Below are 21,819 nucleotides of genomic sequence, written 5' to 3' on the forward strand. Positions count from 1 at the left end.
GGTTAAGGAGCTGTTCAATGGGTACAGAGGTTCAGTTTTGCAACATGAAGATTTCTAGAGATGGGTTGCACAACAATGCGATGTACAACTACTGAACTGCATACTCTGAAATGGTTAAGAAGCCTTGGGGTCAAACCCAGCCCCTTGTTTATCACCATATTACCCTGGCAACTCGGCCTCTCTGAGCTTCTACTTCATGTTCCAGAAGAGGAGGATTATAGTAGGTGCTCACTCTTAAGTTCATCCCAGGATCAAATGAAATCTTGTATGTAAAACAACTGCCTTGAGTTCATCACAAACACAGTGGCCATAGGAAAGCCACACATCTTGAAATCATGAAATCCGGTTCCATCCTGGGCCCCTCTTAGGCTTGCTATAAGAACTTCCTATAAGAACAATGGAAACAGTCAGAGACTATTTTGGGGGGCTCCAAAATCACTGCAGGTGGTGACTGCAGCCATGAAATTAAAAGAAAGCTGAGCACTGAAGAATTGATGCTTTTGAACTGAGGTGTTGGAGAAGACTCTTGAGAGTCCCTTGGACTGCAAGGAGATCAAACCAGTCAATCCTACAGGAAATCAGTCCTGAATATTCATTGGAAATACTGATGCTGAAGCTGAAACTCCAGTACTTTGGCTACCTGATGCAAAGAACTGACTCATTGGAAAAGACCCTGACGCTGGAAAAGATTGAAGGCAGGAGGAGAAGGAGACGACAGAGGATGAAATGGTTGGATGGTATCACCAACTTGATGGACATGAGTTTGAGCAAGCTCTGGGAGTTGGTGATGGACAGGGAAGCCTGGTGTGCTGCAGTCCGTGGGGTTGCAGAGTCGGACACAACTGAGTGAACTGAACTGAAGAACTTGGACAAGTCACTTAACCTCGCTTTGTATGTTTCCTTATAAAATCAGGCCATAATATCAGCACTGCCTGTGCCAAAAGCATTTTTGTGAGAATCAATCACAAGAACTCATAAAGAACTTTTGAAAAGGCACAAAACGGCAAATGGAAGGTATTATTACTGCATCACTAATTACTAATTACAGATCCAATATCTAGGCTTTGGGTAAAAAAAACAACAACGACAGAGTGGAGTCTATACAATCCACCCTTTCTCTTGTGACCCAGGAGTTCCAGGCTTGGCTTAAGGAACAGCTAGGGAAGAATACCATTCAGAGTCGCTGTAAAAAAATACAACCCATAATTGCAAGTCAATCATACACATGGCATAAGAGTTGGTGAGTTATTCATAAGAATGGAATACAGATAACAAGCTTGTGTTTGTAGCGCTTTCACTCTGAGGGAAAACTGTTTTGTTACTTGATTTTTTTTTTTTTTTTTTAAATTTTAAATGCAGGGAGAAACGAAGAGGTGAAAGCAGCAGGTCGTGATATAGAAGCAAAGAAACAGCGGGAACTGAGGGGGAAAAAAGGCCCAAAGAAAGGTCTCTCTTCAAAGGCGAGTGTGTGACATCTGGGACCAGGCCAGGTTCTGGAACCCAGGGCAAGGACAGCAAGACAGGAAGGACTCCAACATTCCCAGCAGCCAAAGAGAGCCTTTGGGTTTTCTGGGCTCATCTGAAAGACACCCGCACACTAAATAGCCTGGTATGCAATTTATTCTCTGCAGAGGAATGAAAGGCTGAGTCAATGCCGCAAGGATGTGAACTTGGGTTCTGAGGGAGTTGGTGCGGATGGCTTTAAACACTAAACCAACCCCTTCAGGCAGCGGAGCACCCGTATACTAAAGGACATGGAAAGCAGTCATCATCCCCTTTTAAAAAGAATGTTTCTGTTTTCATTATCATTTAAGGCTGTAGTCAGTGTTGAATGATAATAAGAAACTGGCATGGGGAAAAAAATGCGCCCAAATCGCAGGCGTACACAATAAAAACGCTATTATAGACTTTTGTGAATATAAATAGTTTTTTAAATGAGGCCGCTAAGACTGGCATCTTAGATGCTACCTGAAAAAGAGTCATGGTTATATATTCCAACGGCTCGGCTTTCCACTGCAGAATGGGCTGGGTGATTTTTTTGGAATAAATATCAAAGGGGCAAAGAAGGGAGACGAGGATCGAAGTGGAGGGAGCACAAAGGGCAGAGAGGAATGACTTGATGCCCAACAGGAGGAAATTGAAGAGGACAAAGGGAAGCGGAGGATAAAAAGGAACAAGGATGGGTTTACTCAGAGTCCCGTTAAATAATGCATCCTCAATCTGAGCAAAGAACAGGCAGGCTTCATTTGGTGGTTTTGTCCCTGCGTTTAGCCTCAACCCCAAACAGTCAGGGTGTTGGTTTCTTTGCTTTCCCCCATTCGGATGAAGGATGAGTATTCAACAGGAACATAATAATGTCCTTGCTGGAATTTCTTTTTCTGGAGTTACTCCCCCCACCCCCTGCCCTGTGAGTTCACAGATGTCAAGGGGGCCTAGCTAAGAAGTGGGGAGGGGGAGGAGGCCCATATTGAGAATCCATTGTAGGAGATTCCCTGGCAGTCCAATGGTTGGGACTCAAGGGTTTGATCCCTGGTCGGGGAATTAGAATCACTCAGGCCCAAAGCAAGCCAAAATGAAAAAAGAAAGAAATGTCCTTGCAAAGGTCAAAGCTTGGTGTGAACAATGTAAAGCGAGCATCAGGAAGGGCTGTCTGACAGTGAGGAATGTTGCACCCTGGAAGCATAATGAAAGAGCTTGTTGAATTTCAGAGAAGTGGGTCTTCCTGAAGGTGGAGATACAGACTAGAATAAGCACCGCACATCTCTCACATCATTCAGGGACAAATCCTTACCCAACCAGGCAGTGATGTGTGGAGTTTGGTCTGCTGGGCCTGAGACTACTGACCACTGTCTGGAGGAAGCAATGGGCACATGGATATCTCCCAAGTGAGTTTCAGCATCTACAATAAGTTCCATCCACTTACTGGCGTTGAGCCCAGAGAGGGTGAGTAAAGACACAGGCACGTGCAGATGAAAAGCACCATAGAGTAGCTGAGAATATGGCATCAGAGCTGGGTCACTGCCATCTGGGTGCCCCGTGAGGGCCTCAGGGCAGGACTCAAGTCAGTCTGCTCTTCTTGTCATCTCTCAGTGGACCTCCTGCCACACTTGGCTAATCTTTTAGCCCACGGCACTACTGTTGTCCTAGATTCCAGCTCCAAACCTACAGCCATCCCTCCATGATGCCGTTGCTGTTCCTCCTCCTCCCCATTCATTGCAATCTGTCTGCTCTCAAGTCCTTCAAGACCCTCCTTCATCTATCCCTTCTTTACCATCCCCTCTCATCTACCAATTCACTTTCTGATCTACCCAAGTTGAAACCATTTCTCCTCTGTAGGAGCTTCCCTCCAGTCTCCTTCCTGCTCTCATCTCCTCCTCCTTCTTCTAATAAACCATCCTGACATCATCACCAGATTGATCTCTCGATGTGTGACTTGGATCGTACCATTCCTCTGCTTGAAAGCTTTCCAGGGGTCTCCATTGCTTATACAACAAAGCCCAGGATCGGGTAACCGGTCATTCAGCGAAAGCCACCTTCCATTCTCTCATTGTCATGCGTCTGCTTGATGTTTTACCTTCTTCTCTGCTTACACTCAGTTCAGCCACCACCTCCGCTGCTTGGCCAGCCCCTGGCCTGAGTTGATACACTTAGAATCTCTAAGTACATTTAGCAGTGCTCTTTCAAATACATGTCCATTTGGCAATTCATGGCTCATTACCTGTGGCATCTCATCTGTTTCACGTGACATCGTTGTGCCTCTTTGTGTCTCCACTGCCTGATCAGTTTGAAAGCTTCTTGGTCTGCAAGCACTGCCCACGTCTTAATTTGCGTGTGTGCCCTAATCAATTGCTATGAATAGAGTAAGTGCTCATTAAACACTTAACTTAGGAGAGGAAAACCTTAAGAGAATTCTTCTTCACAAAGGTCTTGAAAGTCAGCAGTCTGCTCTGGATATTACAGAAAAGGACTGCCTTCCCAAAAAGCTTCAGCCCCCGTTGAGGCAACCCTCCACATGACCCACTTCATCTCACCTCCATGGCTCAACTCAGATTAAAAATTCAAGAGCTTTACTGGAAACACCCACCAGGAGGCAACACAGATAGAAGAGAGGAAATTCTGTAAAGGTCCCTGGATCTAACCCAATCACGATGAGACTAATTTTGGCTCATGACCCAACAAGCCACACAGGTGGGGTTGTGAGAACAGGCTCTGGCCAGAGCTGAGTAACAGCACTTCTGGGACCCTGAGGATGCGCACATGCTCGCCTGCATGCAGATTCAGACATACATAATCATCCTCAGCAGAATTTTAAAACTTTGTTCCCAAATAGCCCGTGGAATTGAATTTCTGCTATCTGGGTGCATATATGGATATGCATTTTCCATTACTTGTTTACGCAGACTATAAAACATCACTGTAGAGGAGTCGCCAATTTATTAACAGGTTGCCTGCTTCAAGTTCATTTGTTGGCTATTTGAAACTCAGAAGGCATTTTTCCTTGGAAGCAAGAGTGTGCCCAAGCACACTTAACCCATAACGTACTGTGCTTTAATACCACAAAGGTTTTCATTCTATTCATCAGAGGTTTGCAAACTCAAATGCCTGCAGTGGCCAGGGGGGCGGGGGTGGACAATCTAAATGAGAAGAGTCAGGTCAGGAGACCAGGGAATGAGGGAGACCGCTGCGCATGCCCCATCTAAATGGGCTCCCCATCTGCGCATGCTGGAGCCCCTCCCCAGCTCCAGCAGTGGCTGCCATGTGGCTGCCCACAGGCCCAGTGCAGCAGGTCAGGAGAAGCCAAAAACCAAAATCTTAAGCTGAAAATAGTGGGCAAGTAATTAGAAAAATATTTATACACAGTATAGATGAAATAAGACACATTGTCCTGCTGAAACTGGGCTCATGCTTACAACCTCCACTTAATAATGTTGCTTCTTGGACTTCCCTGGTGGTCCAGTGGTTAAACTGCACTTTCACTGGAGAGGGTGTGAGTTCAATCCCAGGTGGGGAAACTAAGAGCCCACATGCTGCACCGCACAGCCAAAAATAATAATAATGTTGCTTCTTTGAGAAAAAGACACTCATCTTAATTTCTACAAGCCAACAGGCAACTATTTTCTCTCTTCCGCTAACATGGGTGGCTCTTCCTGGGTATAGTCCTAGGTTAAGGCTCTACCTTGCATGATTGAAGGCTAATGTCTCCGGGGTTCTTAGAACCCAAGGTTGTGATAGGGCCCGGTGGCCTAAATCTAAGCCCCACACCTGGCCCATTCACTGTGTGTGAGGACAGGACCTTTCCATTCCCTTCCAATGTGTCAGGGCCATTTGTTAACAGGGTATATATGTGTGAGTTAGGACCTGCCTGTGTTTTGCTTTATGTTATGGTGGTGGTGGTTATTACTGCTCTCTTATTTTGTCTGTTTGTTTGCTTTTACTGATTATAAATGCTATATGAGTTCACTATAGAAAACTTGGAAATTTTTCCCTCCTAGAAGTAATCACTGTTAATAATGATTTCCTTTTTTTTTTTAATCTCTTCCTTTCTAATTTTCTTCACATTACATAGGTGTAGTGGGTTAAACAGTGGTGCCTGTCACTCCACTTTCCCCTAAAAAAGTTATGTCCACGTCCTAATCTCTGAAACCTATAAATGTGGCCTTACTTGGAAAAGGAGTCTTAAGGCTCTTGAGATGAGAATTTAGCCTGTGGCACCACCGATGTCCCAGTTCCCAGCACCAAACCTAGAGTCATCCCTCCATGATACATTATCCAGGTAGCTCCTAAATCCAGTGACAAGTATCCTTAGAGGAGATACACAGAGGAGATACACAGAAGAGGAGGAAGCAGCGTGACTGTGGAGGCAGAGTGATGAGGCCACAAGTCAAGGAAAGCCAACAGCCACCAACACTGGAAGAGGAAACGGACAGATGCTCCCCTGGAGCCATGGGAGCAAGCATGGTCCTGCCAGACTTCGCACTTCTGGCCTCAAGAACTCTGAAAGTAAATTTCTGTTTTGCTAACTTCATGGTAATTTGTTGAGGCAGCCCTAGGAAAATAACACAACAATACATGAGCAAATGGATGTAATTAATTCAAACAATACGGGATTAAGTAAAGTGAAAAAGAGTGATGATCTCTTACCTGCCACACAAACCCCTCTGTGCTCCCAATTAGTAGTAACTGTTGGTAATAACCCTTCTAGGTCTTTTCCTATGCATGCCACATACACACACACACAGAGACATATGCACATAAATATATTTATATGTCTGTGTTTTTTTAATAAATGAAAGTATGATATTCTGCTATTTGTTCTTTTTAAAATTCAGTATTTCTGAGGGATATTTGCATGTCTGTACATAAAGATCTGCCTGATGCTTCTCAATGATTGCAGTATATTCTATGAACATAGCCTATGCCATTGTTTTCAACGATTCTAAACTTAGTAACAATATTACAATGATATATCAAAGTTGACTCTTCATTTGGCTACAAGTGAAGTTACTTCCCCCCTTTTCAATCTACATATTAAATATATATAGCATGTATATGTGTGTGAGAGAGAGAGAATTAGTACTCTTCACCAAATACTTCTGGATATCTTCTGCCCTTGGGATTGCAAGTGACCAAATAACTTGCTTTAGCTAGTGATCTAGTGGCTCAGCGGTGAAGAATCTGCCTGCCATGTAGAAGACTGGGGTAGACGTGGGTTCAGTCCCTGGGTAGGAAGATCGCTTGGAGAAGGAAATGGTCACCCACTTCAGTATGCTTGCCAGAATAATCCCATGGACAGAGGAGCCTGGCAGACTACAGTCCATGGGGTTGCAAAGGAATCAGACACGACTAAGCACACACACATGCATGTAAAGCAGAAGCCACTGTTCTCATTTCCAACTGGAATCTCTAACAGCAAGTCCACAACTGTCTCATTCTTTTTCCCCTGCAAAGTAATTGCAGAAGTGCTAAAAAGAGCCCCGTTAGTCCAGGTCTCTTGGTAAGGGTGACATAGAGTGCAGGGACAGGGACTTCCCTGGCAGTCCAGTGGTTACAGCTTCATGCTTTCACTGCCGAGGGCATGGGCTCGATACCTGGTCAGGGAACTAAGATCTCACAAGCCACCCGGTGTGCTCATCTTTCAAAAAACAACAGTTGACACTCCAGAGTTGAGAGACAAATAGTGTGAGCAAAAAATAAAGCTTTGCGGTTTTAAATCACTGAGATTTGAGGGTTGTTTATTACTGCAGCACAAACCAGCTAATCATAACTGATTTCACATATACAATATGTATGTGATATATATATATGCATTTATATTTTTATATCTATATACATTTATATGTTTTTATATATGTATTGTACCCTTCTAAAATTGGAGAAAGCTTAAAACAAGTGGTTTGAAAGAAAAATGTGTGGTTTATTACAGCCTGCTCTGTATTAGTCAAGAATACAATTAACAATACACTGTACTTTGTTTACTTACTTACCCTTTTAACATTTTCACTAAGATGATGAGCTTAATGCTAGTGGAAATAAAAGCCCATGCTGTCAATATCAGGCATATGACAATGGCCATAAATAAACAAATATGTTGTTTGTATATGTGGGTCTGTGAGCTTGGTTTCTGTCTCTATGCACCATTGTGCTCTGCATCTATTAATGAGGTTTCAGGCTCTTTTCTATGGTTTAATGTACATTTGAGATAACAGTGCTCTGTAGGCTCAAAGAAGAGCCCTTCTCTCTTGCTTCTGGTTGGGGGATTGGCAGGTGCTGTTCGCATTAGGGAGGGAGGAAGTGCTGTTCTCTGATCAACAGTGATGCCTCCAGCTGATTAAAGAACATTGTTTGTAGAACTGGAAGGGGATCAAAATGCCTTTAGTTCTCTAAGTCAGAAAAGACAAGGCCTTGAAGGCTAAAACGATAAACATAACAAGAGCCTTATGGTTTCAATGAAAGATATCCAAGATCCAAGCCTTTTCTCTCCTGGGTAGAAGAATATTTTTTAATGATCTCTCTTAAAATGTCAGATTTAATAGAAAAAAAAAAATGAAAAGAAAACCCTCCTGCTCTCCCCTGCCAAAACACTACAATCAGAGAAGCTTCCTTAATCGTGGCTCTGACCGCCTTCACAATCTACACGGAAGATGGGCAGCACATACCAGTAGCCTCCCACTCTCCTGGGTTTGATGACGGTAGCCAGCCACACAATGAAAGACACCTGTAATGATGATGAGGTTTTAAATTTAAAATTCAAATATTCAAAAATGCCAAGACCTCCTATCACCTGTCACAGTGGGATTTTAAGAGAGGATCCTAATCTGGGAGCGGGGGTGGGGGAGAAGGGGGATATAGCATCATTCCTCTGTAGCAACTAAAAGGTGTCAAACAAAAGGAGATGGTTCTACCCACCAGATCACCCTCCAAGTTGCCCTCTCCAAGACGATCCTATATTAGCAAAGGGGGCTGGGCTCCATGCAATGATTCCTTAGTATGTTCTGGGTCCCATGTAAATCAGTGCTGCTTAAGATCAATACAGGGACATCCCAGGTGGTCCAGTGGCTGGGACTCTGTGCTTGAATGCAGGGGGCCTGGGTTCGAGCCTTGGTTCAGGAACTAGATCCCACATGATGCAGCTAAAGATCCCACATGCCACACTGGGACCCAGTGCAGCCAAATAAATAAATACTTTTTAAAAAAGATTAATAGAATGTGGGTGTGTATTGGTGGAGTTTTCTCCTCCTTAGCTTGAATTAACCAAAGCAGCATTATCTATCATTCACTTACTTTCATTTAGCCTCTGGATTACTAGCTTGGTTCTCTCATTTCTTTTTTTAAGAAAGTCATTTATGCTGCTCTCAGAAACTTAATAAATACTATGGTTTTAAGCATAACTTACTGAGTTCAAATGTTTGTTATAGAATGTCATGGTAGTGCTATGGTCTGAATGTTTGTGTCCCCTGACAAATTCATATGCTGCAATCCTGACCCCCACAGATGATGGTATTAATAGGTGGGACCTTTGGGAGTTGCTTAAGTCATGAGGTGGAACCTTCATGACTGGAATTAGTGCCTTAAAAAAGAGGCTCTGGAAAAAAAAAAAAAAGAAGGTCTATGTTAGAGAGGGTTTGGAGAAAAAGGAACCCTCTTACACTGTTGGTGGGAATGCAAACTAGCACGGCCACCATGGAGAACAGTGTGGAGATTCCTTTAAAAACTGGAAATAGAACTGCCATACAACTCAGCAATCCCACTGCTGGGCATTCACACAGAGGAAACCAGAATTGAAAGAGACACGTGTACCCCAATGTTCATTGCAGCACTGTTTACAATAGCCAGGACACAGAAGCAACCTAGATGCCACAAACAAATGGATAAGGAAGTTGTGGTACATATACACAATGCAATATTACTCAGCTATAAAAAAGAACACATTTGAGTCAGTTCTAATGAGGTGGATGAAACTGGAGCCTATTATACAGAGTGAAGTAAGTTAGAAAGAGAAACACCTATACAGTATATCGACACATTATATATGGAATTTAGAAAGATGGTAACGACGACCCTATATGCAAAACAGCAAAAGAGACACGGATGTAAAGAACAGACTTTAGAACTATGTGGGAGAAGGCGAGGGTGGGATGATTGGAGAGAATAGCAGTGAAACACGTATATTAGCATATGTAAAATAGATGACCCGTGCAAGTTCGATGCATGAAGCAGGGCACTCAAAGCCAGTGCTCTGGGACAACCCGGAGGGATACAGTGGAGAGGGAGGTGGGAGGGGGCTTCAGGATGGGGGACACATGTGCACCTGTGGCTGATTCACATCGATGTATGGCAAAAACCACCACAATATTGTAAGGTAATTAGCCTCCAATTAGAATTAATTAATTAAAAATAAAAATACATTTTTAAAAAAAGGGGGCTCTGGAGAGATCTGTAGCCCCTTCTGCCATATGAGGATTCAAAGAGAAGTCTGAAACCCAGAAGAGGGTCCCCACCCAATAATGCTACCACCCTGATCTCCAAGTTCCAGCCTCCAAAACTATGAGAAATAAACTTCTGTTGTTTACAGACTACCCAGTCTGTAGTATTTTGTTATAGCAGCCTGAACAGACTAAGACAGATAGGCAGGATTCTAAGATGGTCCCAGGATTCTTGTCTCCAGTGTACACACACCTTCCGCAGGCTACTCAGTCCAACACGAATCTAAGTGCTACTGTGAAGGGATCCTGCAAATGCAATTAAATTCTCCAATCAGTTGACCTTAAAATAGAAGATTATCCTCAGTGGTCCTCAAAGGAACTGGGTTCTCCTGGTGAAAGAGATAAGAAGTGTAAAAGGGCCTATGGAGAGGGTACATGGGTGGTCTCCTAACATCCTCCTATGCTTAGCGACCTAACACCCAGCAAGAGAAGAGGGGCTACAGTCCTACAGCTGCAAGGAACTGAATTCTGCCAACAACCATGTGAGCTTGAAAGAAGACCCAGAGCTCCCAAAAGGAATCAGCGCGGCTGACATTTTGAGTTCAGTCTTGGGAGATCCTGAGCCAAGAACGTCATTAGGCCATGCCCAGGCTTCTGACTCCAGAAACTGGAAGGTAATAAACGAGTGTCTGGGGACTTCCCTGGTGGTCCAGTGGTTAAGAGTCTGCCTTAATGTAGGAGACATGGGTTCAATCCCTGGTGGGGGAACTAAGATCCCACGTGCTGCAGGGTAACTAAGCTGCACAAGGTGACTAATGAGACCACACGCCACGGCAAAGTCCCCACGTGCCGAAACTAGGACCCAAAACGGCCAAATAAACAGCTGCAACTTTAAAAAATAATAAAATAAATAAATAAATAAATGAGTGAAGCTGCTAAATTTTGGTGGGAATTCATTATACAGCAATAGAAACCCAATACAAACAGACATAGGCCTTGCTCTGGCCTAAAATGTAAAAAAAAGTCAAGTACAACTTAATTTTAACTTTAATCCAGTGAAATAACTGTATACCATGACTGATACTTCATTGGTAATAATAATCCTACAAGATGGGTGAAAGCAATTTAATCAAATAACCTCAATACAAAAGAATTAAAATGACAAATAGCAATGTTCCTATATTTGCCTGATAAATAGCTATCCACATAACTGAATGAATTTTCTTCTAGTTGGCTTCAAGACTTAAAGGATTTTCTTTTTCTTTCCTGTATTAATCAATGAAGCTTAGTTTCTAATTAATTTTGGAGCATCTGGATCTTTGAGCTCCTTGGATAAAGGTATTGTTTAACGCTAAGGTTATTTGCTGGTTTGGTTCTTGTCTCAAATAATTGGTTGCATTTTAATGGCAGTATATGAAAGGCAAGGCTCAACGCTCAGATATCAGCACAGAAGGTACTTTATCTGAAGCACCCGCCCCCACAACAAAAATCAATGAAACAGCGCCCCTTTGTGGTAGAGGGGCAAAAGTATCCATACGCTAACCTTGCTGAGATACAATTGGCAAGCACAAAATAGATTTCTCTTTAAAAAAATTAGAAAGAGTTAAGTAGAATATTTTAGAGTAATCATTGCAAACTGGATTATAGGGATTCACGGGGTGTTTAGAGAGCCAAAAGGGAGCCATTGTATCTTCTGGGAAAAGTGAAAATCAAGGATTAACGGCCTTTAACATATAGGAAATTAAATCACCCCTAGTACAAACGGCAAAGCAATGTCAGCAGCAGTTTGTCCTCCAATGACTCTTCCACTGAGATGGAGCACAAATGGAAGTTAACCGATTCTTCAGATAAATGGGATCATGTTAGACATTTACATGACCCTTTAGAGTCATTGACTCATTGATACCAATACCCAACAACATCTGTCCTGCTTAGCTGCATTTTGTAATTGAAATCATGAAGGCCCAGGGAAGTTAGGAAAGTAGTGGGGTCACATTTGAAACCCAATGTTTCCAATTCTCTAAACCTAAAATAACTAGGTTTATTCCATGGTCCACTGTAGAGAAGGTACACCATTCTGTGAAAGGCGGCATGGCTGAGTCATTGCTGCCAGGGCTCTGTGTCCAAACTGCTCAGGTTCCAAGGCTGGCTCAAGTCTGTGGCCCTGGGCAATTAGTCAATCCTCCTGTACTTTGGTTTCCTCACTTGCAGAATGCAACTGGTAACAGTATTACAGTCAAGGCATTATTTTGAGGATTAAATGAGAAACACAGGAACGGGGCCTGGCAGCTAGTAAAAGTTTGGGAAACGTTAGCTGTAAGTACAATAGCTGATGCTTCATAGGTTGAGAAGCACCTCAAAAAGCTGCAAACATTTGGGGTTATATCTAAAGACTTCTAGGACTTTCCCAGTGGTCCAGTGGTTAAGAATCCAACTGCCAAATCAGGAGACACGGGTTCAATCCCTGATCTGGCAAGATGCCACAGGGCAGCTAAGCCCATGTGCCACAACTACTGAAGCTCTTGCACCCTAGAGCCTGCATTCCACCACAAAGAGAAGCCATCACGATGAGTCCCTGCTCACCACAACTAGAGAAAGCCCGCACAGAGCAACAAGGACACAGCACAGCCAAAAAAAAATAAAATGAAAGAAAGAAAGAAAAGAAGGACGACTTCTAGGATGTGTATCAGATATCAACAATGGTAAGTTACATGGAAGAAGTAGACTTTGCATGCAAGCAGAACTTCAACCTTTTCACTTGGCATCCTTCAGTATTGTTGACATGTGTTGCAACAAGCATGTACTGTTGTGATTTTAAATAAATAAAGACTATTTCAAAGCCTGCTTCAATAATCCCCTCTAGCCCTGGGATCTCATCATCCAGAATTCCTTTTATACATCTAACCTCCTTGTCCTCTAAGCCCTTTGTAAAGACACCCTGTCCTCTCTAGGCTAACCCTTGGATGAAACCTTTTGATTATAATCCAGTGGTTGCTGATGTCTGCATTCCCCGGGCGCATCTGCAAAAACGGCAGGCAAATGCTACGAACTCTTGCAGCGTAAGCATGCTGGTGCTCAGCCTGAAGAAGACTGCAGTCAAGCACCAGGGAAACCTGACCACAGTCAGAGATTTCTATCAGCCACAGAGCACTGCAAGCTGTCACAGCATTCTGCTATCTGGGCACCAGGCTGTCCATCTGCGCTCAGACTGACAAGGAAAGGAAAAACTGCAAAGAGAAGCACGCTATCAAGCATCCTTCCCAGTGTGGCAATGACATTTAGAACTGCTGGAGAATCCTGGAGCAGCTTCATCAGGACTTTTAGTATCTAGTGAGGAGTTCTGAAATAAATAGGCAAGGCTTCGGCAAGTTCCTTAATCTCCTTTGTAAAGTGGGGCTATGTTACTTAGGATAACACCAGCTACCATAAGAAGTGTATTTCACTCCTGCAAGAGACTCCTGGGGATGCTCCTGGGGAGGGAAGACAGAACTCTGCTCTGCATAGTTCTTCAGGAACCCATGTTCGTTCGAAGGGTTGGTGGGTATGCTGTCTTCCATGCTGACTTTCAAGATCCCCTGGGCTCTGGCATCGGTTCAGGAACAGGAAAGAGGAATATCCATGTGAGGTGTTCAAAGGTCAGGCCTAGAAATGATGCCATTACCTTTTGTGGCCACACCTATCTATATGCAAGGAAGGCTGTCACCTGTGTGCCCAGAGGAAAAAAAGGATATGGATTTGGTTAACAGAGAGACAGTCTCTGCCACAAGAAATCACATGCAGACCAGCACGTAAGAGGAGGTGAAACTAGATCTGGAGTAGACATAGGTACAAGAGTTGAGGTGACGGTAGAGCCAACTTCGTGTAAGGGGTTTGAGTTAAGGACACTCAAGCGGTCACTAACACTGCTCACCAGGGGGTTTCAGCGCACCACCTTCAAGCCAAGAGGGAGGAGCTGCACTGCAACCCAAATATCCCACCTCCACCCATTTTCTGACCTGGGATGTGTGGTCATGTGACTAGTTCTGGCCACTAGGCAGAAGAAACATGTGTCACTTCCAGACTGAGCTTTTAATTTCTGACCTAAAGCTGTCTAGAGGCCTCTTTTCCCTCTGCCAGTGAAGAGCAAGAGGGCTTCCCTGGTGGCTCAGTGGTAAAAAATTCTCCTGCCAATGCAGGAGTTTTGGGTTCTATCCCTGGGTTGGGAAGATCCTCTGGAGAAGGAAATGGCAACCCACTCCAGTATTCTTGCCTGGAAAATCAGATGAACAGAGGAGCCTGGTGGGTTACAGCCCATGGGGTTGCAAGAGTCGGATATGACTTAGCGACTAAACAACAAAAATGAACAGCAAATAGTGTTTCAGAGAGGACTGACTCCATCCAGCCTGGGCCCTGGAGAAAATTCAGAATGGATCTCGCAGGCACCCATGCAACATCTTGCTGTTTTAAGTCATTGGGATTTTTGAAGTTGTATATTACCGCAGCATAACCTAGTTTATTCTGAGAGAGAAACATATTTTCATCCAAGAAGCATCAGATGGTCTGTGAGACAAATAAATCAACAAAAAGGCATTCTTGTCCATTTCAGATCATCAGTTCCAAGAACTAAGGGAGTATGCTTTTGAGAACATAATTTGTACATTATTATTGCCATGCAAGCCAAAGAAGTGCTTGGCAAGCCTTGGATTATTTTAAATACTGACAACATCAACTTTCAATAGAGCCCCAGACACATTCTCTACCTTAAAAAATCACTAGTCCCAATTTAGAGGAAGTTTAAAGTTGTTGTTGTTCAGCTGCTCAGTCGTGTCCAACTCTTTGCGACCCCATGGACTGCAGCCTGCTTGGTTTCCCTGTCCTTCACTATTGTTTTAAATAGTTTAAAGTTACAAAATGCTAAAGAGAGATGTTAAGGACATATAAGAAGTAAAAAAAAAAAAAAAAAAGAAAAGAAAGAAAATGGGAGCACTTTGGAGGGACTCATGAGCAGCTGTCAGGAGCGTTTTTACGTGAAGGTCAAATCCTGTTGCGTGCCGGGGGTCTCTAGACCTGTCCTCCTGCACTGCTGGTTGCCATAGGGGCCCGCCTAGTGCTTTGACCTGGGGACCAGCACTGTGATGTTCTCCTAACTTGTGTGATTCTGTCTCAGATCTCACTCACATCATCCCACACGCAGATAACTTTACATAAAAATGCAATGAGTGAGGGATCATGACTCTTTTTAATATATTCCCCCAGAGGGACTTCCCTGGTGGCCCAGGGTTAAGACTCCACATTTCCAATACAGGGGATGAGGGCTCATCCCTATTCAGGGAACTAAGATCCCGAATGCCTTGCAGCACAGCCAAAAGATAAAAAGATACTAAAAATGACAACAACAAAAAATATGTTCTCCTAGAGCAGAGGGCCCCAAAACCAATGCCCCCGCCCCAGGCCACACAGCAGGAGGTGAGGGGTGGAATAGTGAACAAAGCTTCACCTGTGCTTACAGCTGTTCCCCAAAGCTGTTATTACCCTCTGAGCTCCACCTCCTGTCAGACCAGCAGTGAGACTAGATTCTCATAGGAGGCAAACCCTAAATGTAATGAGGTTGAATCATCCTGAAACCATTCCCCTACCCAGCCACCCCACCCAGCCACACACCCACCTCCAGCCCTAGTCAGTGGAAAACTGTCTTCCAAGAAAACTGTCCCTGGTGCCAAGAAGGTTCAGACAAGTGCCCTAGAGAAAGTGATCAAACTGGATACTCTAGTTCTGCTCACTTTAGCATAAAAGGAAGTGCCAATGCTCTTCCACCAGCTGGTTGAGGTGCCTTAACTAGCACTGAACAAGTTGACTATAAACTCCTTAGATATGAGTTGTATTTTATTCATCTGTGAAGAGCACTGTAATTAGTGAGGAGCCTGCTTTGGATTCAGCCAGATTCCAGCTTGGATATTGATTCCATCACTTAATAACTGGATAATCTTGACCTTGATAAGCTTAACCTCTCTAATCTTGTTTCATCATCTGTAAAATGGGGATAATAATGCCTGACTCCATTGACTTGTTGTGGAAATTAAATGTGACACTTCTTTGTAAAGCTCCTGATGCAGCTCAAAGGTCTTTGTTGAGAGCTTGGAGGAACAGTGGCTTCCATCCAACCAAGAGAGTGTGATCTCAGAAGAGACTGTATTTTATTTCAGTCACTCAGTTGTATCTGACTCTTTGTGACCCCATGGACTGCAGCACACCAAGCTTCCCTGTCCATCACCAACTCCTGGAGCTTGCTCAGACTCATGTACATCAAGTTGGTGATGCCATCCAACCATCTCATCCTCTGGCATCCCCTTCTCCTCCCACCTTCATTCTTTCCCAGCATCAGGGTCTTTTCCAATGAGTCAGTTCTTTGCATCGGGTGGCCAAAGCACTGAAGTTTCAGCTTCAGCATCAGTCCTTCCAATAAATATTCAGGACTGATTTATTTCCTTTATGATTGACTGGTTGGATCTCCTTGTAGTCCAAGGGACTCTCAAAAGTCTCCTCCAACACCACAGTTCAAAAGCATTGATTCTTCGGTGCTCAACTTTCTTAATACTCCAACTCTCACATCCATACATGACTACTAGAAAAAACATAGCTTTGACTAGATGGACCTTTACTGGCAAAGTAATGCCTCTGCTTTTTAATATTCTATCTAGGTTAGTTATAGCTTTTCTTCCAAGAAGCAAGCGTCTTTTAATTTCATGGCTGCAGTCTCCATCTGCAGTAATTTTGGACTGTTTTAGTCTCCATCAAATTTCAAGGAGAATTCCTTTGCCAGAGGCTGCAAATGCTATCATGCTGAGGTTGAATAGACAATGTTTACCTCAAGGGAAAGGATTGGTTTCCATTTTATCTGCATTGTTTGAATTTTTATATGAATTAAAAATACATGACATTAAAAATAAATACAGTTTTTTTAAAGGGAAAAAAATGTTGAGTTAGCAGGGTTGCTGGCTTATTTGCGGAATCTTTTAGCTCTTTCAGGGACAGCAAGAGCAACAAACAGAACATACTAATATTTATCTATATTAATACAAAACACTAATAATTGGGCTTCCCTGGTGGCTCAGCTATAGAGAATTCATCTACCAAAGCAGGAGATGTGAAAGCAGGGTCAGAAAGATCCCCTGGGGAAGGAAATGGCGACCCACTCTAGTATTCTTGCCTGGAAAATCCCATAGACAGAGGAACCGAGAGGAGCCTGCTGTCTATGGAGTTGCAATGAGTCGGACAGGACTTAGCAACTAAATAACAACAAAAAGATATGTATCCATATTAATAAGGGAGTCCCAATCCTAAACGGACCTGAAGGTAGAAACAAAGTACAATAATCCTTCATAGTTGCACCAAATCTTTGCAAGACTTTCGTTTCCTTGTACTGACAGTTTCAACTTCCCATGATTCCGCTTATAATTTTTGGATTTTACCATGGTGTGAAAGTAATATCCACTTGGAATTTTTATCTTTTTTGAGCTAATGGCACAAGACACTCTCCTGTGACGCTGAGCAGGGGAACAAGTCTAAGCTCCGAGACAACACGGTGATCAGCAGAGTAAACAACCGAAACGCGGGCAACCATTCTGCTTTTCACTTACAGTACAGCATTCAATAAATTACATGAGATATTCAACACTGTCATAAACAGGCTTTGTGTTAGATGATCCCGCCCAACTCTTGGCCAAAGTAAGTTTTCTGAGCAGGTCTAAGATAGGCTGGGTTAAGCTGTGATGTTGGGTAGGTTAGGTGTGTTAAATGGATTTTCAATTCAGATGGGTTTATCGGGACCTGACCCCACCGTCTGTGGAAGACGATCTGTATTATCTTCGTCCCCCTGAAGTCTTTTGCTTGGTTTCCACCCCTCCCAGGCAATTCCACCCCCAGGCAACCATTAAGGAGGGGAGAAACTGAGGCAGGGTTGGGGGGAGACTGTGAGTCCGGCTAGAACACCCACACCGCGGGCCTCTTGCTGCTCTCAACACCGGGGTTCGGGCCGTTAGGGCGGTTTTCCGTGCAGAGCCCGGAGCGCTCAGGCCGCCTAGAAGGGCCTGCCCGCCTGGAGCTCCGCGGAGACCAGGCCGAGGGGGCGGGCCCGAAGCCTCGGCCTCGCCTCCGCCCGCGCGGCGCCGCGGCTGCCGCTTCCCGGCCGCTCGCGGAGCGGGCGCCTCCCCGGCCCCGGAACTCTGTCCGGGCGCGACCAGCATGCTGCAGAAGCGAGAGAAGGTGCTGCTTCTGAGGACCTTCCACGGCCGGACGCTGCGGATTGTGCGGGAGCATTACCTGCGGCCCAGTGTGCCCTGCAACAGCCCGCTCTGCCCGCAGCCCGCCACCTGCCACAACGGTCAGGGCCCGGGGTGCAGAGGGCTGGGGGCACCGGGAGCCGAGGTCCGGCGGGAGCTGGGTGGCCGGGGCTGGAGCGCGGGGAGCCGAGGCCGGGCAGGAGCTGGAGCTGGGGCGGCGGGGTCGGGGTAGAGCGTCGGCCTTAAGGTGGAAGGGTGCGGCCCAGAGGCGGAGAGCGAGGCCGCGGTGGCGCAGAGTCCGAGGCCCCCGGGCCTCCGCCCGCCTCCAGGCACCACCTCCGACCCGGCTGTCGCTCGCACGCAAGGGGCAGGCGGCTTCTAGACCTCCGCGAGCTGGGCCGGTCCACGGCTCCGCGGTCTCTCAACCCCGACTCCCGATTGCTCTGCCCGGGGAAGCGGAAGGGCCGAGGGGCAGGCGCCCCCGCCGCGCAGAAGCCTGGTTTGGGGGCTCTCCGAGGGGCCTGTGGGCGCTGGAGCGTTCGGCCCCCAGGCTCGCGGTGGTGAAACGAGGAGGTCCCGAGCCGTGGGCCCCGCAGTGCAAGCCGGGGCGCGGGAGCAAACGTTGCTGCTGCTTCTCGTTGTACTTTGCTTTGCTCCCCACCACTTTTCTGACCTACCAGCACCGAGGCCTCAGACATTTACCCAGTGGAGAGCCCACTTGACTGTAGGATTTGTGAATCATCTGGGGCGTCGTTGTCTAGGAAGGTCATGGGGAAACTGGATTTGGGTCGGCTGCCCACTACACCTTCCTCCACTTGATTTCTGGGCTGCTGGGGTGGCCGATTTAACGATGGAGGTTGCAGGTTCTTCCTCGTGGTGGGAGAAGAGCATGGTAGTCCTTTTCAGCGAATATCTGGGATCCTCAGCTTATTATTAAGGCGAACATTTCAGTTACAGCTCGGCTAACCAGCTCCGAGACACAGGCTGGGTGGAAGTCCCACCTCTGCCCTTGCTTGCACTGAGCATCTTTTCTAGTCAATTCAGCCTTCCTGGCCCAAGGAGACTTCTGAGCACGTTCGCAAGCTTGAAACAGAACCGACTTGATATGCCTAGACATAAACAAGTGGTTAACATGTTTATTTGTGGTGCCCCACTGGAAAGTGAGTGCAGGTCAATGAGTTAACACAAAAAAAGTTAAGTTGTGCTTAGGATTTGCTTGTTTTTGTTTTTTGTATTTTAATCTGTCATCTTCTGTCCGACTGGCAACACCATAGACCACACTGAGCTTTTATTTATCATAACTTCAGAAAAATGAAGGTGCTGAATTTAACTCTACCAAAGTGGATTTGTCTTTTAAAAACTTCACAGTGTTGTTAAGATTAGAAGTTCTTCTGCACATGGGGACACCGTGACATTGAAATCATAATAAGCCAGGTTTGCAAACGCTGTCTGATCTCTTCCGTTTTGAATTATGCTTCAGATGGGAAACTCTTGTCTAGTGACGTGACTCATTACATGGTTCCAGATTGGAAAGTCGTTCAAGATTACCTTGAGATCCTTGAGTTTCCTGAGTTGAAGGGAATTGTTTTCATGCAAACGGCTTGTCAAGCTGTGCAGCATCAAAGAGGCCGGAGGTATCTGTTTTGCATTATTTATTTATTTATGGTGCAGGGTTTTTTTCTCCCCTTTAGAAAAGGTCCCTTGTTGGAGAGAGAGGGGAGGAATTCATTATTTTCATCAGAAAGGACTTTTTGAACTAATGTGGCATTTTCTTTGCCAGTGAGGAATGCAGTAACATTCTTTTATATTTCTTCTTCAACACCTGGCCCAGAGATCTGACTGTAAATCAATGAACTGCAGTGTCCCCAGGATGTGGGTATTTAAGATTCTTGGCTTTTGGTTTGCAATTTTATAGTAGCAGACCTATTGCTTACTTCTGGTTGAAAACTGCATATTATTTAATCTTCTTATTTGTAGATATATTGTTTCAGAAACGTACATTCTTTTCCCCCTGGGAAAAAGAAAGTGTTTTAAAATTTGAGGCTCCTTTATTGGGGAGGCAAATTTCTTTATAAATTCATTTAATCACTTGTGATTTATTCAGTGAAACCAGAATTAACTTGTTTTATTTTTAGACTACTGGTATAACCACCAACCATAGTAATTGTATTTGCTAAACAAAGAATTTCTGGTTGAACTCAGTCTAAAATGCTTGCCTTGTGCGTAAAGGAAGAACAGTTTTTCACCTTTTAAACAAATACACTATAAATGGTTTTGCTTCTTTTACGTTGGGAAAAGATTTATGATTTGAACTTGATGGCTGTATGGAAACAGCATATTAGAATTATACACCCAACCTCTTAACACCCCAAGTTAAGCAGAAATTATGTTTATTCTTTTTTAAATGTTGTGGTTTCTTCAGACGTTGGTAGTAAAAGATGAAGTGTGTTTATTTGTATATGAAAATGATAAGTTGTCCTTATTATATGCTCAATTCAAAAAATATGCATTTACTAGATTGTGTGCAGGTTTTTCAGATAGAATATTTTTATATGAGCTTGAGGTTGATTTTGTTCAGACACAAAGATATAAATGTTTATACGCATCCAGGTTTAAATGCTGCTCTAGGTGTCATATTTCAATTTCTGCTACTAAAATCAATTTGCTGTTATAGTGTGAGTTGCTAACACACTGCTGGGCCTTTTCAACTTCTGTTTTCTAAAATATTTTTAATATTAAGGATTGTTTTAAAAACCAATTCCTGGGACATTTGAAAGCAAAGAATTGGAATTTAAATAGTCTTTTTTCCTGAACATTTCAAAAGTAGTTAACTTGGAAAATTACTGGTTTTCCATTACTTCACTGTGTCTCTGAATGTACTAAATGTGAAAACAAAAGCTGAAGAGTCATGGAACAGACTCACAGGGTAACGCCCTGGTTTTGCCATTTTTGAGCTCCTAGTTCCAGGCCTTCTGAAGTACAAAAAGAAGTCTTGGTCCCTCTCTCAACAAACTTGTCTTTTGGAGTTAGATGCAAGAAGCAAGAAGGTAATTGTGGCATACCTTACATGGACACATGTAGGATGATTTAATGTGGACTGTGCAAAGTGCAGAAGTGAACATGGGGTGTGGGAGTTGAAAATGCCTTCTGAAGGAAATAGTTTTGAGACTGGTCTCAATGCGGGGAAATGAGCCTGACTGATGACGAGGAATAAGAAGCAGCAAGAGGAGTCAGCAGGTTTGGGACTTAGTGTTTTATTTACCCGTTAGGCGACCAGCAGGTGTATTCAGGTAGAAACAGCTAAGGAAGTTACCTAAGCCCTGCTGCTGCTGCTGCTTCTGCTGCTAGGTCGCTTCAGTTGTGTCCGACTCTGTGCGACCCCAAACACGGCAGCCCACCAGCCTCCCCCGTCCCTGGGATTCTCCAGGCAAGAATACTGGAGTGGGTTGCCATTTCCTTCTCCAATGCATGAAAGTGAAAAGTGAAAGTGAAGTCGCTCAGTCGTGTCCGACTCTTCACGACCCCATGGACTGCAGCCTACCAGGCTCCTCCGTCCATGGATTTTCCAGGCAAGAGTACTGGAGTGGGTTGCCATTGCCTTCTCCGACCTAAGCCCTGGAAAGTGTCATATATTAAAA

The 21,819-nt window shown here is 44.4% G+C and overlaps 1 protein-coding gene across 2 annotated transcripts in view; it reads left to right on the top strand.

The window, feature by feature from the left end:
* Window positions 1-18,027: 18,027 nt before the first annotated feature.
* Window positions 18,028-21,819, top strand: part of DIS3L (DIS3 like exosome 3'-5' exoribonuclease) — a 32,760-nt gene continuing 28,968 nt past the window's right edge. For both annotated transcript variants that reach the window (XM_055536754.1, XM_055536755.1), the window contains exons 1-2: window positions 18,028-18,282; window positions 19,662-19,815. In XM_055536754.1, coding sequence (XP_055392729.1) covers window positions 18,144-18,282; window positions 19,662-19,815 — 293 coding nt within the window. In that variant the 5' untranslated portion in view covers window positions 18,028-18,143. The remainder of the gene's footprint in view (window positions 18,283-19,661; window positions 19,816-21,819) is intronic.

The sequence above is a fragment of the Bubalus kerabau genome, chromosome 10, assembly GCF_029407905.1.
Source record: "Bubalus kerabau isolate K-KA32 ecotype Philippines breed swamp buffalo chromosome 10, PCC_UOA_SB_1v2, whole genome shotgun sequence".
Taxonomy (NCBI): domain Eukaryota; kingdom Metazoa; phylum Chordata; class Mammalia; order Artiodactyla; family Bovidae; genus Bubalus; species Bubalus kerabau.